A 17,240-nucleotide genomic window follows, 5' to 3' on the forward strand; every position below is an offset into this window, starting at 1 on the left:
TGTTAACGTAGGTGCCTTGTTTTAATCAGTGAACACTTGCTTGACAGAGAGATAGAGAAGCTGTATCTTTCCCCCATGGGGCATGGATGTATCGGACTGTGCCTAAATCATACAAATGGTACCAATTTCTTGCCCAAATATGTTCGCCTGCTATGCCTTTCCCAGTGTGGCTTGAGGCTCATAAGATTGAAATCCTCCCTTCTGTTCCTCTCTATTTTACATTTGTGGATACTTTGAGATTTTATTTAAAATATCAACAGTATCAATCTAATTATATGACCCATAACTTTATTACCCTCTCTCTCCGTGCCTTCCTTCCCACATGCTTTCCCACCGTAGGCGAGCGTTGTACCTTATCCATGGCACCTCAGTATCTATCTGCCTTGGGAATCGGGCGAGGTAACGGAAAACGCCGGTGGGTGCGGAGAACCACCACTCCCAGCATCCTCCGCGCTCCTCGAGCCCGCGGTTTCCTCTTCCGGTCTGGCGGCTGAGGAAACTGTAAACGCTATGCTGGGGACGCGGCGCGGAGCTTGATTCACCTTCACCTGCTCCGGGCACCAGCTGACCCCGGGCTTCCGCCCGGAGAGCAATCAGCCATGAACGGACGGGTGGATTATTTAGTCACGGAGGAAGAGATCAACCTGACCAGAGGACCCTCGGGTAGGCGCGGTAGCGCGGGACGTGGAGGGAGTCATTGCTGAGCTCTTTGGTTTTGCGGAGCCGGGTGTACCTGGCTGGAGAGCAGGCCGGCCCGACCAAGGCGCTTCCACGAACGCTGTCGGGCACGAAGAGTCCCTTGGCATCCTTTGTTAGCTAGATAACGGCCACAACCCAGTCGAGTTTTCACAGCCATTTATGGCCAGGAAAGGCTTTTTCCCCCCTGCTGGCATCAATAGAAAAGTCTAGAAAAACGCCCCGTTTAGTCAGGCTGTAGTAGACGCCACATCCGTTATTCAGTTGCCCGCCTCATCCTTGTTTCTCTGAGCGCCCGTTCAGGTAAAAACGAGAGCAATAAACGGCTTTGTTTTCGGAGTGCACAGCAATTTCCCGGGTGCTAGGGTCCCTGTCTGCACTTCTGGCAAATTAATTTACAGTGTCAACTGGAATTCTAAAACAGGAGGAGACCTGTTACAGAAGTTTCCAGACCTAGTGCCATCCCAGAATTACTTGGACCTTTTTATTTTTTACTTTTTTTTATAAACAAATTAAAATGAAAATGCTATTTTCTAGCTCCATTAGGAATTTGGATTCGGTATGGATTAAACAATTTTTAAAACACTTCATACGATTCTGACAGGAAAATTGCCACTCAGTCTTCCCGTGCGATCTCCCTCATTGATGCTCATGGTTGGCCTGGCCTTTGACGTCACCCCATAGTGCCACGGTCTCCCTTGGACCTTGTTGTTTTTTCTTTATGGCTGTCACATTTTAGGTTTAGGGTTAACCACTTATGGCCAGGTTTTTATCCAACACCTTACCAGCTGGGGTTTTTTGTTGTTGTTGGTTTTTGTTTGTTTGTTTGCCCGGTTGGTTTTAATTTATTGGCAGAGAAATTTAACTGATGGATGCTATAGTTTCTTCTCTGTAGAATGGAGATGGTTATGAAATACAGTGTTTCACACATCCCATGTGTTAGGTTGAAGCCAGCGACTCCCTGGAAAATACTTGAAACATCATCTTGACATATGGTTAGCAATGTGTATTGGCGACTATTGTTATCACTAGTGAATGAATGACTAGATTGACCCCTGTAAGTTGTATTCCAAGAGTTGAATAAATCCTTGGTTACTGTGAATTTCCATTCTATTTAGAATAGCCTGCCAACTTTTCTCACCTAGAAGTTTGCAATAGCGTAACCACTGCTGATAGATTATTGTGTATAAAGCACAACTTTCAGAATTAGTCATGACTTTTTGTCTTCCTGGTATTGGAAATTGGAAGTTGGCCTTTTTTATAGGAGTAACTCATTGCTAATCTTTATGGTTTATGCAGAAGCTCTGTCCTGGTTGATATATATATATATATTTTTTTTGCCAACTTGGCAGAAGCTAGAGTTATCTGAGTAGAGGAGCCTCAGCCTCAGATGAGAAAATGTCTCCATCAGATTGCCTGTAGGCAAGCCTGTGGGGTATTTTCTTGATTGAGGATTGATGTGGGAGGGTCCAGCTCATTGTGGGCAGTGCTACCCTGGGCAAGTGGTCCTGGATTATAAGAAAGCAGCCTGAGCAAGTCCTGAGGAGCAAGCCAGTCAGCAGCATGACTTCAGTTCCTGTCTCCAGGCTCCTACCTTGAGTTCTTGCCCTGACTTCTCTTCTTGGTGAACTGTTACCTGAAAGAATAAGATTAAATATATCCTCTCACCCCTTAGTTTCTTGTGTCACCGTGTTTTGTCACAGCAATAGAAACCTAAGATACGCTCAGAAACTTTCACTCAAAGGCTTTTCAATATGTCTTGTATTTAATTTTCTTATTTTATACAATTCTTTTCTCAATATTTATTGACTTTTAAGACTAATATGGTAGGTACTGCTTATAGTTTAGGATGGGTCTTTCCACTTGAAATAACCTGATCAAGAAGATCCCTTATTTGTTTGTTCATGGCTACTCTCTTAGTTGATTCTAGATCCAGTAAAATTGAAAACCAAGATTAGCCATCATAGTGATGTGAATCGTTGAACTTTCTAGGAAAAAGTAATTACAAAGTTAGGATTGATTTTGGTAAAAACAATCATTGGAAGTTTATTGGTTCAGTAAATAAGGAAAGGTACCAAGTTCCTGCTTAGCATTTCCCAGAGCTAGCTCCTGGTCTGTGGCACTGTTTGTTGTTCGCAGTCTTCATGGTGACATTTTGGAAGATACATAGGGAAGAAGTCAGCAATTACCACTAAAATCCGGGTAATTTTGGTAGTACCATAGAAGTCTTTCTTTCTACAGGAGAAATATGAGAAGCCTCTGATTCTCAGTATACAGTTCTGCTTATAGGCAGCATTGTCTGGTTTAGCTGGGTTAATGTGTGTATGATTACTTCTTTGTGCCAGAATAGTGTCAGACAAGAATCTTGGATATTTGCAGCTTTGTAAAGCAAATGAACCCACTGAAAAAGCAGACAAACAAACCCACAATCATGGGAAAACCACAACAATGAAATGAGTGTCTAAGGAGTGAAAAGGAAATGGTGTGTAGTGTGGCCTTTGCCCTGTGCTTACTTCCTTATCATTGTAAGGAATGTCGTGGCAGTCTTTGATTTCAGAAGGCTGTTCCTCTTTTGTTCTTGGGCTCATTCCTCATGTTATTTTAAATAATTTATATCATTTAAAAAAAAGATTTAAAAATTTTTATCTACATGAGTGCTTTCCCTGCATTAGTATGTATACCATGTGTGTGCCTGATATTCATAAAAACCAGAGGAGGGTGCTAAAAACCCTGGAACTAGAATTACAGTGATTGTGAGCTATATGAGTAGGTAGTGGGAAATGAACCCAGGTCCTCTGCAAGAGCAGCAAATGCTTTTAACTGCAGAGCTATCTCTCTGTGCCAGTTTTTGATTAGCTAGTGATCTAAATAATTGTCGAAGGCAGTAGTCATCATCTCAAATATGTTCAAAGGTTGAACAGTTCTTTTATCCTGTAAGTACAACTTTGTTGTACTTGAAGGCTTTCACTTTTTCCTATATCAAATTTAGAGATCTTAAAGTTGTCAAGGTTTATTACTTTAAACAGTATGATAAGACTAATCTAATTTTTATTCTCTGTACCAGAGATTGAGCACAAAGGTTCTACTGCAACTGAGTAATAGAGGCTTCCAGTATTCCTACATAAGGGCTCAGTGGGTTTCAGCAAGTTAGTCCCAATCTGCCATCTTTAGAGAGGGAAGAAGAGACACTCCAATTCCTTACAGTCTTCAGAGGCCTTTCAAAGGAAGGAATAGATAGTTAACACTTTCATAAAGAATAATTAAGGAAGTATCTTTCTGGAAGAGTGATAATTACTATGTATTTTGTACTTGTATTTTATATTTTGCCCTGGCTAAATGAGTCTCTATTTATAGTCACATAGGCTTATTTAGTTCTTATAGAACCCTTTAGTGGTAGGTATTTAATCTACACTATTTGAGGAGTTATCTGAGGGATGTTGAAGACTTGCCCAAGATCTAAGGCCAGTAAGATTCAGAAGATTCTACTCTCTAGGTCTGTTCAGTCTACTGTACTAGATATTTCCTCCTGTCACAGTGCCTAAGGAGTTGGTTGCTAACCTTTCCCCTGACCTTTATTTTGCTATAGCATGCCTTATTTCCTAGACAGATTTTATGTGTGCAAAAAGGATTAGAAAATCCACTGTGGAAAGTTTTTAGATTTTCTGTTGGTAGATCTGCAGGCGTATCAAGGTGAGAACCTGAAAATAGAACAGTACATCTGCGTACATTACATCTGAGTACTTATGATTTTTTAGTCATGTTCTTCCCCTAACCACTGTCTGCAATTGTTGCTAAGTTTCCTGATTTGTTCCTTTCTGCATCTGATAAATAGACTGGAGACCATAGTGCTATATCTTTGCTCTGTTTTCTCTGGCTATAGGAAGTTTAGCCATTATGGAATTTACAGTACAATAGAGACATATATTCACATGCAGAGGGTTAAATCTCATTGCATAGGTTCATGTGGTTAAAGACTGAGAGTATGTATGTAGCAAGAAGGCAAAGAAAGAGGGATGCCTGGAAGAGCATGCCAGCCTGACCATGTGTTGTTTTTCCCATTACAGCAAAATACCAACAGAAACAATTTAAGGAAGGAAGGGTATATTTTGGTTTATAGTTTGAGGGCAGCATCCACCATGGCAGGAAAGGCCCAACAGCAGGAACTTGAGGTAGCTGGTCACACTCCCTCACAGTGAGGAGGGAGAGAGAGGAGTACCAGTGTTCTGCTCATTTCCCCCTTTTTGTTCAGTCTAGATCCCAGGCTACAGAGTGGTTCTTCCTCCGTTCAGAAAAAGTCTTCCTTTTTATTAAGGTTTCCAGGAATACTCTCATAAATATGGTCAGAAGTTTGCTTCTAATGTGATTTTTAAGTACAGTCAACAGTAGTTAAGTTAAACCACCCCAGACTCCATACAGGAAAAGGTCAAAAGATGGAACTATGGGCCCTTCTTATAGTTTAAAGAGGGTTAAACTTGGTGACTTTAAAGAAAGGACAGGTTATAGTGCCAGGATTGGGGCAAAGATAGCTTTAGCCATAATAACAAAGAGAAATTAAAAATATGTATTTCTAAGAGATGAGTGAATAAACCAGTCTGGATATAGGAGAAGTTTTGCTTAGGGGATTCAAGAGAGAAGTTGCTAAGGTAAGCAGAGATTGAATTGTAAAGAATATTCAGTGTAACTGAGGAATCAACCTTTCCCTTAGACTCCATCTTAATACTTTCCTCTTCTTATTCACTGGTTAAGACAGCCTAAGAGAATCATCTCTGAAAGTTTTCTTAACCCAGGCTAGAAGCCGCCTTATTAGCAATATTGTATGAGTTGTAGATCACCTTCCATGTATTGCTGAAGCCCCTGTTCAATAAGGAACAAGTAGAATGGCTACCTCCATTTTACAGATGATGAAACCTTGACTTCTATTGTCACATGGCTCTCTGAGGGCAGATTTGGACTGTGACTTAAAATCCAGACAATACTTTAGGCTGGGCAATTACTGCTTTTGGGGGGGGCAGGGGGGTTGTATTTTGCCTCTGTACTTACTCTGAAGCATTCTCTTTTTTTTGGTTTTTCGAGACAGGGTTTCTCTGTAGCTTTGGTGCCTGTCCTGGAACTAGCTCTTGTAGACCAGGCTGGCCTCCAACTCCCAGAGATCTGCCTGCCTCTGCCTCCCGAGTGCTGGGATTAAAGGCGTGTGCCACCACTGCCCGGTGCATTCTTTTTTTTTTTTTAAGAACGCATATTTCACTGGGTATGGTAGTGCATGCCTTTAATCCCAACACTTGGGAGGCCGAGGCAGGCATATCTTTGTGAGTTCAAATCCAGTTTACATAATGAATTTTGGGCCAGTCAGTGCAATATAGTGAGACCTTGTCTAAGCAACACAATTTTTAGAAAAAGAACATTTTTTTTGTTTTGTTTTCTGAGTGCTTTATTTAGTTCATGACACAAAGTGGTCAGTAAGCGCAATTGCCAAACTGATAAGTGTAGAATGCTATAATGGGATGTTTAAGAGAACTAATAATGCTGCTGTTTCGGCTTTCAGAGTCAAACAATGATCTTCACTAGATGCAGTTAAGAAAAACTGAAGGGTTGGATATATGCTGTTATTACGATGAGTAGGAAACAGCTAAGGTTTTATAAACAAGAGGAAGGAATGGCTAGAGAGTTCTGCAAAAGAGAAAAAATAGTTATGTCTTTTGAGATTTTGTTAATAAGGATCAGATCTAAGAAATAGTTCTTAAGAAAAATGTTAAAGTAATGTATCTAGGCATTATTTGGGGTATATAGAAAAACAAACTGTTTTATGCTAAACTAGAAACATTTTACTAAGCAGAAAAATGACCAGTGATTATATTTGATTAAATCGCAATATCAAAGGAAGTAGAATTGGAATTACTGCTTTCACAGGATTAAAAAGTAAAGTAAAACTATGTTCATTTTGTATCTATATTATGATTAGGAATTGCAGATTCTATAATGTAGAACAAGAAGTCATCTCTGGTTCTTATAGTTTTACAGTACAATGGGAGAATGTCTTAGCTTTCTATAACTATGACAAAAATTTCTGATATAAATAATGTATATGGAAGGAAGGTTCATGTTGGCTCATAGGTTCAGAGGTTTCAGCCTTGGTCTGTTGACTCTGTTGCTTTTAGTCTTACAGTGAGTATCTAAGAAAGTTTGTTCATCTCACGGAAGCTAAGAGGCAGAGAAAAGAGACTAAATACCTCCTTGAAAGGGTATTCCCCTTCAATGACATAACTTTATCATTAGGTCCCACCTTTCTACCACTCCCCACTAATGGTAGAGAGTCTGGCCTGTTGTATACATCAGTCTTTTGGGGGAAAACATACCTAGCTCATGACAGAGAGTAATCATGGTCATGTAAAAGTACCCCCTCATAAGAAAAGTAATGTTAAGAGCTATGACTTTTATAAGATATGTTCTGTTTCTTATACATTCAGATTCAGTAGCACACCATGGAGGCAGGAGGTACCTAAACTATAAATGCCCTTAGCAAGTGTTTTGGAAATGTTAGATAATGTTTCTCTCCTTGTACCACAAACTATGGTTTCATGCCTACTACATATAAAGTTAATATATGTTGAGAAAGAAATAGTAGAAAAAATTGAAAAGATGTTAGTTACACAACTAAAGGAAAAGAGGCCGTGGATTTGAGAGATAGCAATAGGGAGGTATAAATGGAAAGAGTTGGAGAGAGGAAAGGAAATTGGGGGGTGTTGTGATTATACTTTAATTTAAAAAATGAAAAAAGGCAGTCATAGTAAAATGGATCCAGATTTTTATATGAAGCAAAACTTAAGAGATTATGTGATTTTATTGTGGAAAATAAGAGAGCCAGGGGAGACATGGTCTAATAGATGAAAACATATATTCAGTACCTGGTCAGTCGTTTATTACAAAGTAAAGGAAAAATGTTTGCTGAGAGAGTTGAAAGACAAGCTTTTAGAGCCATGGAAAGAGTTTATACTGCATATTTGCAAAGATAGTACCTTGAAACATCTTTGCTAGGCTCTATTCTTTGTTCCCATCCTTATCCTTACTAGGATAAGGAAGGAACAATCATGTGTAATGTTTTTTAATTGTTGCATCATCTTTCTGTTCTCCGAGGTTAAAGGTTTTATTTGTCAGTGCATTCATTACTGTAGTTATTGCAATTATAAGTGTTAATCCCAACAGCAAGAATAAGACCACTTTCATAATTTGAAGCAAACTTTATTTATTGGGTTGTACCTAAGAGCTAGCCAGTGACTGTCTCCTAAGTCGGGTTAAAGAGAGCAGCCCTGAATCCATTTCTTGGGCCTCTTTTAAGGACTAAAATAACAAGAATCTTTACAGAAGAGAGACATTGGGGCAATAAGGAAAGAAAATCTCAACAAAAAAAAACATCATGTGGTCACCATGTGATTAGGGAGGGTTCAGAGATGGTCAAGGAAGGTCAGGGTGTTCTCAAAAACAAGTCAAGATCATGAGTTGGGGAAGGTCAGTTTCTGGGAAACAAATAACAACTTATCAATAGACACTTATTTTTTAACAACATAGTGAAATAGCTCCTGCTTTCAAAATGGAGTCAGACAGATACCTCATTCCCCCCTTGACTTATGTCTCCCTGTCAAATCTTTGATAGGTGGATGTCTTAATATTGTCAGTTATTAAGCAGCAATGATTCTAGAACTGTTTATCTAGTGGGTTATCAAGTTAATGCCACATTGGAGGACACAGGACCCAATTATAATAACTAAATATTAGAGGGCCAAGGAAGGACAAGAACCATAATAGCCATGTTGGCCAGTCTAAGTTTGTTTAGGAGATTTTGTCTATTTCTTTGCATAGATCATCAATTTGGTTGTCAATAATGCTCTGGGACAATGGTCTTATACCCTATGAAGATTTGTCACTTGTACTGATTTAATAAATGCTGATTGGCCGGTACCAAACTAGGAAGTATAGGCAGGGTGGCCAGAACAGGAGAATTCTGGGAAAAGGAAAAGTCAGTCTGCATTCATCACCCAGACACAGAGGAAACAAGATGAGAACACCTCACTGATAAAAGGTACCAAGCCATGTGGCTAACACAGACAAGAATTATGGGTTAATGTAAGTTATAAGAGTTAATAAGAAGCCTGAGCTAATAGGCCAACCAGTGTTTAATTAATATAAGCCTCTGTGTTTCTTTGGGACTGAAGAAACATCTGTCAACACAATCGTATGAGAGAAATCAGATATTAAAAAACAGCACATTCTAGTAAATTCTGACAAGATTATGTTAAACTATAATAGCTAATCTATATATTATATAATAGGTAATCTATAGTAGCTTTATTTTGAAGAACAGTTGTTCTCAGTTCTCCCATTTCTTGATGAATTTCTGTTAGTTATTTTTGTTGTAATATTAGTAGTTTTTTACTTTAGACATATTATTTTTGAAACCTTTCTTTGTAGTCTAACAGGTCCTGGGACAGTTCACAGAAAGGCTGCAGTAGCAACAACCATAATGGGAGCTAATAGATGAAAGGAATTGATACAATTTTCAAGAAGAGCTTTTGTAATTCTGTTTTTAACAGATTGTAAAGATTTGCTGAGTAAAATAGGTGTAACATGTCATACATCACATAATACTTTATTTCCTGCTGGGGGTACAGGATAAGTATTATTTCCACAGAAAAAAGTCCAGTTTAAAGGGGAGAGTGTGATAAGAAGTAGAATTACAATAAGAAGGGACATTTGTACAATCAAAATACAGTGGAATAAAAAGATATCAATGGAAACATCAGCCACAACTTTTAAAACATGAGTGAGGGAATGTTCCATTTCACCCTCTGCCCTGTTAACTTTGTATAATTTTCATAAGAAACCCCGATTCCATACAAATTTACTTTTAAGAGCCTGGGAATAGAGGGATCTCCTCTGACACAGAAGGAATTTTCTCATTGCTTCTTAGTGCTAGATGGATGCAGAGATTATGTTCCATATTATTCGTTACAGACAGTTTTACTCTGGGTATGTTAAATTCAATTGAAGTGATTAATGAATCTTCCCCTTCATATTTTAGCATACCTGTAATTTCCATTATCAGAACTCTTTAAAGAATGATTGATTATGCTGAAATCTGTTACTATGTCAGTTAGATTAGTTCATCCATCCGGCTAAAGACTATTTGTTATGATATGGGATGAGTTGGGACCTTAGTGGGTTTGATGGCAGGTGAGGACTGTGGTGGGTGACAAACCATACAGAGTTTGAGTCTGTTTATAGAGAGGAAGGAGGGAAGAGAGAGACAGAGAGAAGTAGAGGGAGGGTTGAGAGAGGGGGAGAGGGATAGAGGCAGAGACCTGCTTGCCTAGCAGTAAGAGAGAGATCAGAAGTGGGCAGAGCTTGTCCCTTAAAGGGACAGGGAACTGTCTGCTATGCAGGCAGGCATGATCTAGGGTGCAGGGTTGTGACATGCTGTACCAGGGTGTGCCTGGATACTAACATTATTTGTTCACCTTTTTTTTTTGTTCAAACTATGGACCCTGCTGGATAAAGACAATCTTTTGCATGGCAAGACAATGTCAGAGGAGTCTTTTATTTTCTCTGTCAAGATGCAGTTAGCTTCTGTTTACATATGTTGAAAACAAGGAAATGGTTAGCCATAGGACAATTATGCAAATTTCAGCAGCAAGAACACAAAGTTACCTTAGACAGTCAAATCTTAGAAAGTTTGATTTTTTTTTTTAATGGTCCTATTTCAGTCATTTTCCACCGCTGGGGATTGGACTCCTCTTCTGTGGGTTCCTCGGATGCCTTCTTGAGTTGTGAGTGATGAAACCAGGCAGAAATACCATCAACTTTAACAGCAGTAGGAGTCCAGAGAGTCATGTTGTAAGGTCCTTCCCACCTAGCTTCAATTCGGTCAGTTTTGAAGTGGCAGACTAGTACAGTCTCTCTGGGCTGGAATGGGTGATCAAGTGGGTGGTTCCCAACAGGTTGAACAGCCTTGACCTGAGGGAGAATCTTACAAAGTTAATTGTGATCCTTTTAAGGACTCAAGAGATTGGAATAGGGCAATTTGACAACAGTCTAATATGTATCTGAGGGATCATGGGAAGTGGTTGCCTACAGACTATTTTATATGGGGTGAACTTTTCTCAGTGGTGGTACATTGGACTCTTGAGAAGGGTATAAGGCAAAAGGCTATTATTCCAGTTATCACCAGTTTCAAGAGTATATTTAGTTAAAATCTCTTTTAAAGTTCTATTCATTCTCTCTACTTTTTCTGAGCTCTGAGGATGATACATACAACGGAGTTTCTAATTTATGTTAAAAGCCTTAGAGAATTGAGATGACTTGACTGTGAAGATCGGGTGTTGGGAGCTATAGATCCCTGGCCCCTTGAGTTTCTTTGCCTGCAGCTGCTTTGAGCAAGAGACCTTGATGGCAGTCTTATGATACTGAGACCTACAGCTGAAATATCCCGAGAGCTGGGTGTGGCTAAGGATCGGATCCCTATATAAGCTGCTCTTGAGCACAATAAACAGGGCATTGGCCCTCTTGTATCAAGAGTGACCCATGTCCATGTCTCTCTCTGTTTGTCTCTGTTTATGTGTTTTTAATTCTTCAGTTTAATTCTCAGCTTGCATACTGTCTTGTAGTGGCACGGGAGCCACAGACATAGTAGTACTGTATAGGCATAGTATAGGACCTCTTGGAGTTTTACAATCAGGCTATTGTCTGATCCCAGAGATATGTGGAGGCCAAATCTAGGAATAATTTCCATTATTAATTTCTTAGCTACCAGTTGGGCCCTTTTCATTCTGGATGGCAAGTTCTGTACCCAACCTGTAACAATATTGACAAAGTCTAACAATAATATTTGTAGCCTTACAGTGCTGGCCTGACTTCAGTGGAGTCCATTTCCCAAAATTCACCAGGTACTGTACCATAACTCTGTTGGCCTGAGTTTGCATTTACCTGGGTACAGGTCAGGCAGCAGTTTGAAATGCTCTGTAGTTTTTCTTGATGTCTAGGTAGCCAGACATGAGGGGAGATGAGTTCTGAGCTCTCTTTAGGTGACAGGTGCATGGCATGATGCAAGACAGCCAGTTTTACTATTGTTTTATGCCTTTATAATGTTAATACTGCACCAGGAATTTCTAAGCACTTTATTCTTACCTCTGCTACTACCACCACCAATCATCATCATCATCACCACCACCACCACCATCATCATCATCATCATCATCATCATCATCATCATCATCATCATCATCATCATCTTGTTTAAAGTGCTTAAATGATGCCTGCCCTTACAACTGCTTTGTCTGGAATAAACTCTAGTGGGGCAAGAGCTACTGGCTTATACCCTTAGAAATGAGGCCTTGAACACTGGAAACAGAAAAGGGGAGTGGTGTTCAGTGAATCCTGGGAGGTTCCATGGGCGTGGCTTCCCTGTCATATTTAGCAGCAGACTTACTGGTTTTCTGCCTTTTATAGTTTTTATGCCCCCTTTTTTTGGAAATGTTCCCTGAGCTTTAGTATGTATTAATAGGGACTGGGTACCCAGTTGTTTGCATTTTAACCAGAAGTACCAGTGGACATGTCAATGTGGATTGGAGAAGTCTTATGGAACTCCACCCTTCCCTGAAGAGCCGTAAGCAATTTAATAACTGCTGAGAGAGGGAGAATTAGTCTTTCCTAGGGAGGAGCCTCTTGAGGTTTCTATCCTGCCTGGTCTTAGAGCCGTTCAATACCAAAGAAACACACAGAGGCTTATATTAATTATGAACTGGTTGGCCTATTAGCTCAGGCTTCTTATTAACTCTTATATCTTATATTAACCCATAATTCTTGTCTATGTTAGCCACGTGGCTTGGTACCTTTTATCAGTGAGGTATTCTCATCTTGCTTCCTCTGTGTCTTGGTAACAAGTGCAGAATGAGCCTTTCCTCTTCCCAGAATTTTCCTATTCTGGTGGTCCCACCTATACTTCCTGCCTGACTACTGGCCAATCAGCATTTTCTTAAACTAATAAAATGACAAATCTTTACAGGGTACAAGACCATTGTCCCACAGCATTCCCCCTTTTTTTCAAAACAATAACTCTGAATCTAATCTCCTTTGTTTAGCTTTTTTCCTGACCATTATTCATAACAACATGCAGCCAACACTATAAACAAAGATAAATATCCATAATCCATTTTTCTGGGAATGTAGGCATAGTTTTCTAGGCTACTTCCTGCTGATTGGGGGTGCTGATAATCTTATGGGGACCTAAAGAAAATTTAGGATTATGGTCAAGTCCTGACTGGAATATTCTATGAGGCTTGATCATCTCAATGTTTCTTCAATTTTTCCTTTTCTTTCTTTCTTTCTTTCTTTCTTTCTTCTTTCTTCTTTCTTCTTCCTTTTTTTTTTTTTTTTACTCTTTGCCCTTAACCCATTTGGGACCTTACGTGTGCTGAGCCTGTACACTCTTCAGCTTCAGAGGATACTGGTGTCATAATGTCCTTTTCTGGCTTTATTGAGATGTAATAGCATAATGTATCCTTCTCTCTTGTAGGTATCTACTGCAGTGTATCTTTACTCATCCTTAAACATGTGTGCCCTTTTGTAAATAGGTAATAAAATTTGTATGTGTATGTTTTTACTTACCTGAATAACATTTCAGAATTCTATTCATGTTACTTTGTACATGATTATTAAATGATCTAATTTCTAACTTTTAATCTACTCTTACTTCTATCACTGTCACTTCTATCCTAGTGCATTGTGTTTTGCAATGAATATATTCTTTTTTTTTTTTTTGATGGGATGATCACGTTTGCCCTAGCTGGGATGTTTTTGAAATTAAAAGGTGAGTCTTAATAGTACTAGGGTTATAGGTGTATACCAAGATTCCCAAGAAACCAGAGTATGTGCCCATTCTGCTTACAAAATATTTTTTCTTGGATGCTGCTAATAGCTGATATATGCTAAATAACTTAGTAATTTATCCTCTTTAGTTGTTCTCAGCTGATCAGCTGTTCTAGTTGATTGATACATGTGCTAGATAATTACTACAGGTTTTAAATATTACTCTTGCTAAAAAAAAAATCTTTTGGGCTGGAGAGATGGCTCAGTGGTCAAGAGCACTGCCTGCCCTTCCTAAGGTCCTGAGTTCAGTTCCCAGCAACCACATGGTGGCTCACAACCATCTGTAATGAGATCTGGTGCCCTCTTCTGGCCTGCAGGCAAACATGTAGATAGAATTCCGAGAATACTGTATACATAATAAATAAATAGATTTTAAAAAAATCTATCTTTTATCTTTATGTGTATGCATGTTCTCTCTTTCTCTCTGTGTTTTGCCTGTATGTATGTGTGCTACATGCAAGCCTTTTGCCTTCAGCAGTCAGAAGAGGGCTTCTCGAACCGGAGTTGTGGATGGTGGTGAACCAGCATATTGTTTCTGGAACACAAACCTGGTCTTCTGGAAAAGCAACCAGTCCTTTTAATCACCGAGCCATTGCTCCAGCTCCCTAAAACTGGTTTTGAAGGGGATTTCTAGGAAATAAACTACAAGCATACTTACTTTCAGTGAACTTGAGTTCTAATCAAGTGTTTTATATTTACAGATGGGTAGACTTTTTAATCCCTGTGTTTTCTTATTTTTAAAAGAATTTTCATGTCTACATCAGATAATCCTTGCCCCATCAGACTCTTAATCAGAAATTTAACAGTCACTAGTTTATTGACAGAAACTCTTAGTTCCTTTCTCCAGTCTAACAATAAATATGTTTTACAAAGAAAATTTTCAGATTTTGTTACTGGAATCTAACAGTTACCTTTGATGGAGAGAAGGTAGAATTTGTAATCTTTATTTTATAGAAAAGACAGCAAATCAGAGTTAAACTGATTTCTTAAGTCCACATCCAGTAATCTACAGAGTTGAACTTGAAATTAATTTTTTTGGTTTATGCAATATCTAAAAGGGACAGGGAAAAGAATAAATTTGTGGTTAAAGTCAGAACTGAACAGTTAGTACAGTTTAGCTTTCTGTCTTCAAAGGTCAGTGATTTTTATTGAATAAATGGACAAGGAATTACGTAAATATATATAGGGTTAAGATTTTATCTGTTTATTGGTAGTGCTGCATATTGCCCAGCATGCTAAACAGGTGCTCTGTCCCTGCCCCAAGTATGAACTCTAGTGTCATTTCTCACTGTGGTAACTGTCGTTAATTCCTGCGAAGTTTTAAGGTATAGTTGAATTCATTTTTGTAAATATGGTTGAAGAATAAAGTCTTCAGTTAATCTAAGAGTTCTCATTTTAAGTGGTTTAGTTCACTTAAACAGAAATAGCCACGTGGTAAATAAGTGTACCACTATGATGTGGTATTGGGGTGAATAGTGGACTGCACTCACAAATAATAGCTCTCAGAAAGGTTTCTTTTACCATATGTTAGATGCTTTCCTAAAGCTTTAAATAACCTGTTTCACTTGGCCACTCAACACTTGTTCCTCATTCCCAAAATCTTCAAAGATAGTAGCTGTTTGGTGAGAGACTCAAACCATAGTGAAGATGTTGAATTTCACTGGAAGATTTTTCTCTGGTTTGTTTCAGCATTGAGAGAAACTGGTTGGACTCAGCCCCTTGCTCAAACCTGTTACTTTTTAAGTCTTTATGAATTCAGCCTTTCATGATCTGGTTTCTGCTACCTTACCAGTCCCTCCCTTCTTAACCCACAATCATGAATTTAAATTAAGGGAATTATGTAAAAAAATAAATAAGCAATTTAGAGTTCCTGTTTTTCCTACCCTACCGTTTAGGGATATGAAAACAGTCTTCTAGAAGTAGTTCTTTGTGTTGTGTATCATAAATCCCCCAACCAAATGCAAACAAAACAACAACAACAACAAAAACCCACAAACCTATCTGGTAGCAGAGACTCCATGTACAAAGTATGCTATTTAAATCATAAACGACCTGATTTTTCCTTGTCGGTTATGTTTCTTATTAAATTGTGGATTGATTTGATAGTGCTATGTTAGTACATTGAGTCTTAGCTTAATTTTAACAATGGGAAGAGCTTTAGAAAAAGTCCACATATATCCCTTCAATGGTACATTTTCTACTGAGGTAATTATGAGACTGATGACTGGCTTTTCCTTCTCATTGCACTAACACATTTTTGTTTTTTAAATTGTTTCCAACTGTCTTCCTTCTCTTTGTATTGTGTCACAGAATTACCACTTTAGTTACATAGAGAAGAGATTCCTTTTTCTCTCTTATTTCTTTTCTCTTCCTCTCTCTCCTCTTTTTCCTTTTTTACATAAGTTTTAAAAATCTCAAAGAAATCAGATAATTTCTGTAGGACAAAATCCTTGTCACAGCTTGGTGGTTGGTTCATGAAAATAAAATTTTAGTTAACCAGCTAACTTGTTTGCCTTCTATATTTATTATAATGAAGATACTTGGATATATTTGAAATAAATTTGGAAATATACCATATATCATTATTTTGGGTAGACACAATCTTGTATAGCAGATCTCTACATATTTCTTCTTTAACTGAAATATTTTACTTTTGTAAACTAATTAAACTCAGAGAAACAAAGAATAGAATGGTGGGTACCAGGGACTAGGAGGAAGGAAGTACCCAACTGCTAATTGGTAAGGAATTATTTTCTACAGTGAGTAAACTTTTCTATCACTGTGCGCAGGTATGTGATCGGTTGTACTTGATATAGAAAGAAAAGAATGAATTTGGTGACTTGATTCTCCTGTAAAGCAGCAGTTGCTTTTCTAGTTCTGAGGTTTCTGCTAACAGCCATTTCACTACTCTCCTACCCCAGTACGAAATAGAAAAAGATAAACAACCAAGATTGCTTCTTCCAAAACACCAACATGTACAGGTGTTCCCAAATCTTGACAGAAGAAACACGTGAAGAAAAGGCTTCAGTTAGCAATCATTTTTTCACTAAATGTTATGAAAACAAAGCTTATTTTTATGAGCACAGCTAATTCTGTTACATTAATATAGGAATACCAGGATTTGAATCATCTGAATGTCAAGCAGCACTTGTATCTTACAAGACTCACCATTCCTATCCCTCAAGTTATGTCTAGCTCAGTATATTTGACCAGTCATTTTGATCACTGTGTATGTACTTTGAGTACTGCTTGGTTCAAATCAGCAATCTAGGTACTTTGGCCTTTGTTGATAATGACTTACTGACTTTGCTAATGACTGTGTTAGCTACCTCACAGTCTGAATTGTCAGCCTCTCCTCCCCACTAGACAATTTTTCTCTCCTTTCTTCTCTTCTAATCTTTCTTTCTTCTTCATCCCCCTCTCCTTCACTCCTCCATGATTTTTCTCAGGGCTGGGCTTCAACATCGTCGGTGGGACAGATCAACAGTATGTCTCCAACGACAGTGGCATCTACGTCAGCCGCATCAAAGAGGATGGGGCTGCGGCCCGGGATGGGCGGCTCCAGGAGGGTGATAAGATCCTCTCGGTGAGAAATGGCTTCGGCTCCCTTTGCTATACTTTGCTCTCTA

The 17,240-nt window shown here is 38.7% G+C and overlaps 1 protein-coding gene across 1 annotated transcript in view; it reads left to right on the forward strand.

Moving 5' to 3' along the window:
• The first annotated feature begins 471 nt into the window (after positions 1-471).
• Synj2bp (synaptojanin 2 binding protein) overlaps positions 472-17,240 on the forward strand; it is a 32,383-nt gene continuing 15,614 nt past the window's right edge. The window contains exons 1-2 of the mRNA XM_075947577.1: positions 472-663; positions 17,061-17,197. Coding sequence (XP_075803692.1) covers positions 600-663; positions 17,061-17,197 — 201 coding nt within the window. The 5' untranslated portion in view covers positions 472-599. The remainder of the gene's footprint in view (positions 664-17,060; positions 17,198-17,240) is intronic.

Source organism: Microtus pennsylvanicus, chromosome 14, assembly GCF_037038515.1.
Source record: "Microtus pennsylvanicus isolate mMicPen1 chromosome 14, mMicPen1.hap1, whole genome shotgun sequence".
NCBI lineage: Eukaryota > Metazoa > Chordata > Mammalia > Rodentia > Cricetidae > Microtus > Microtus pennsylvanicus.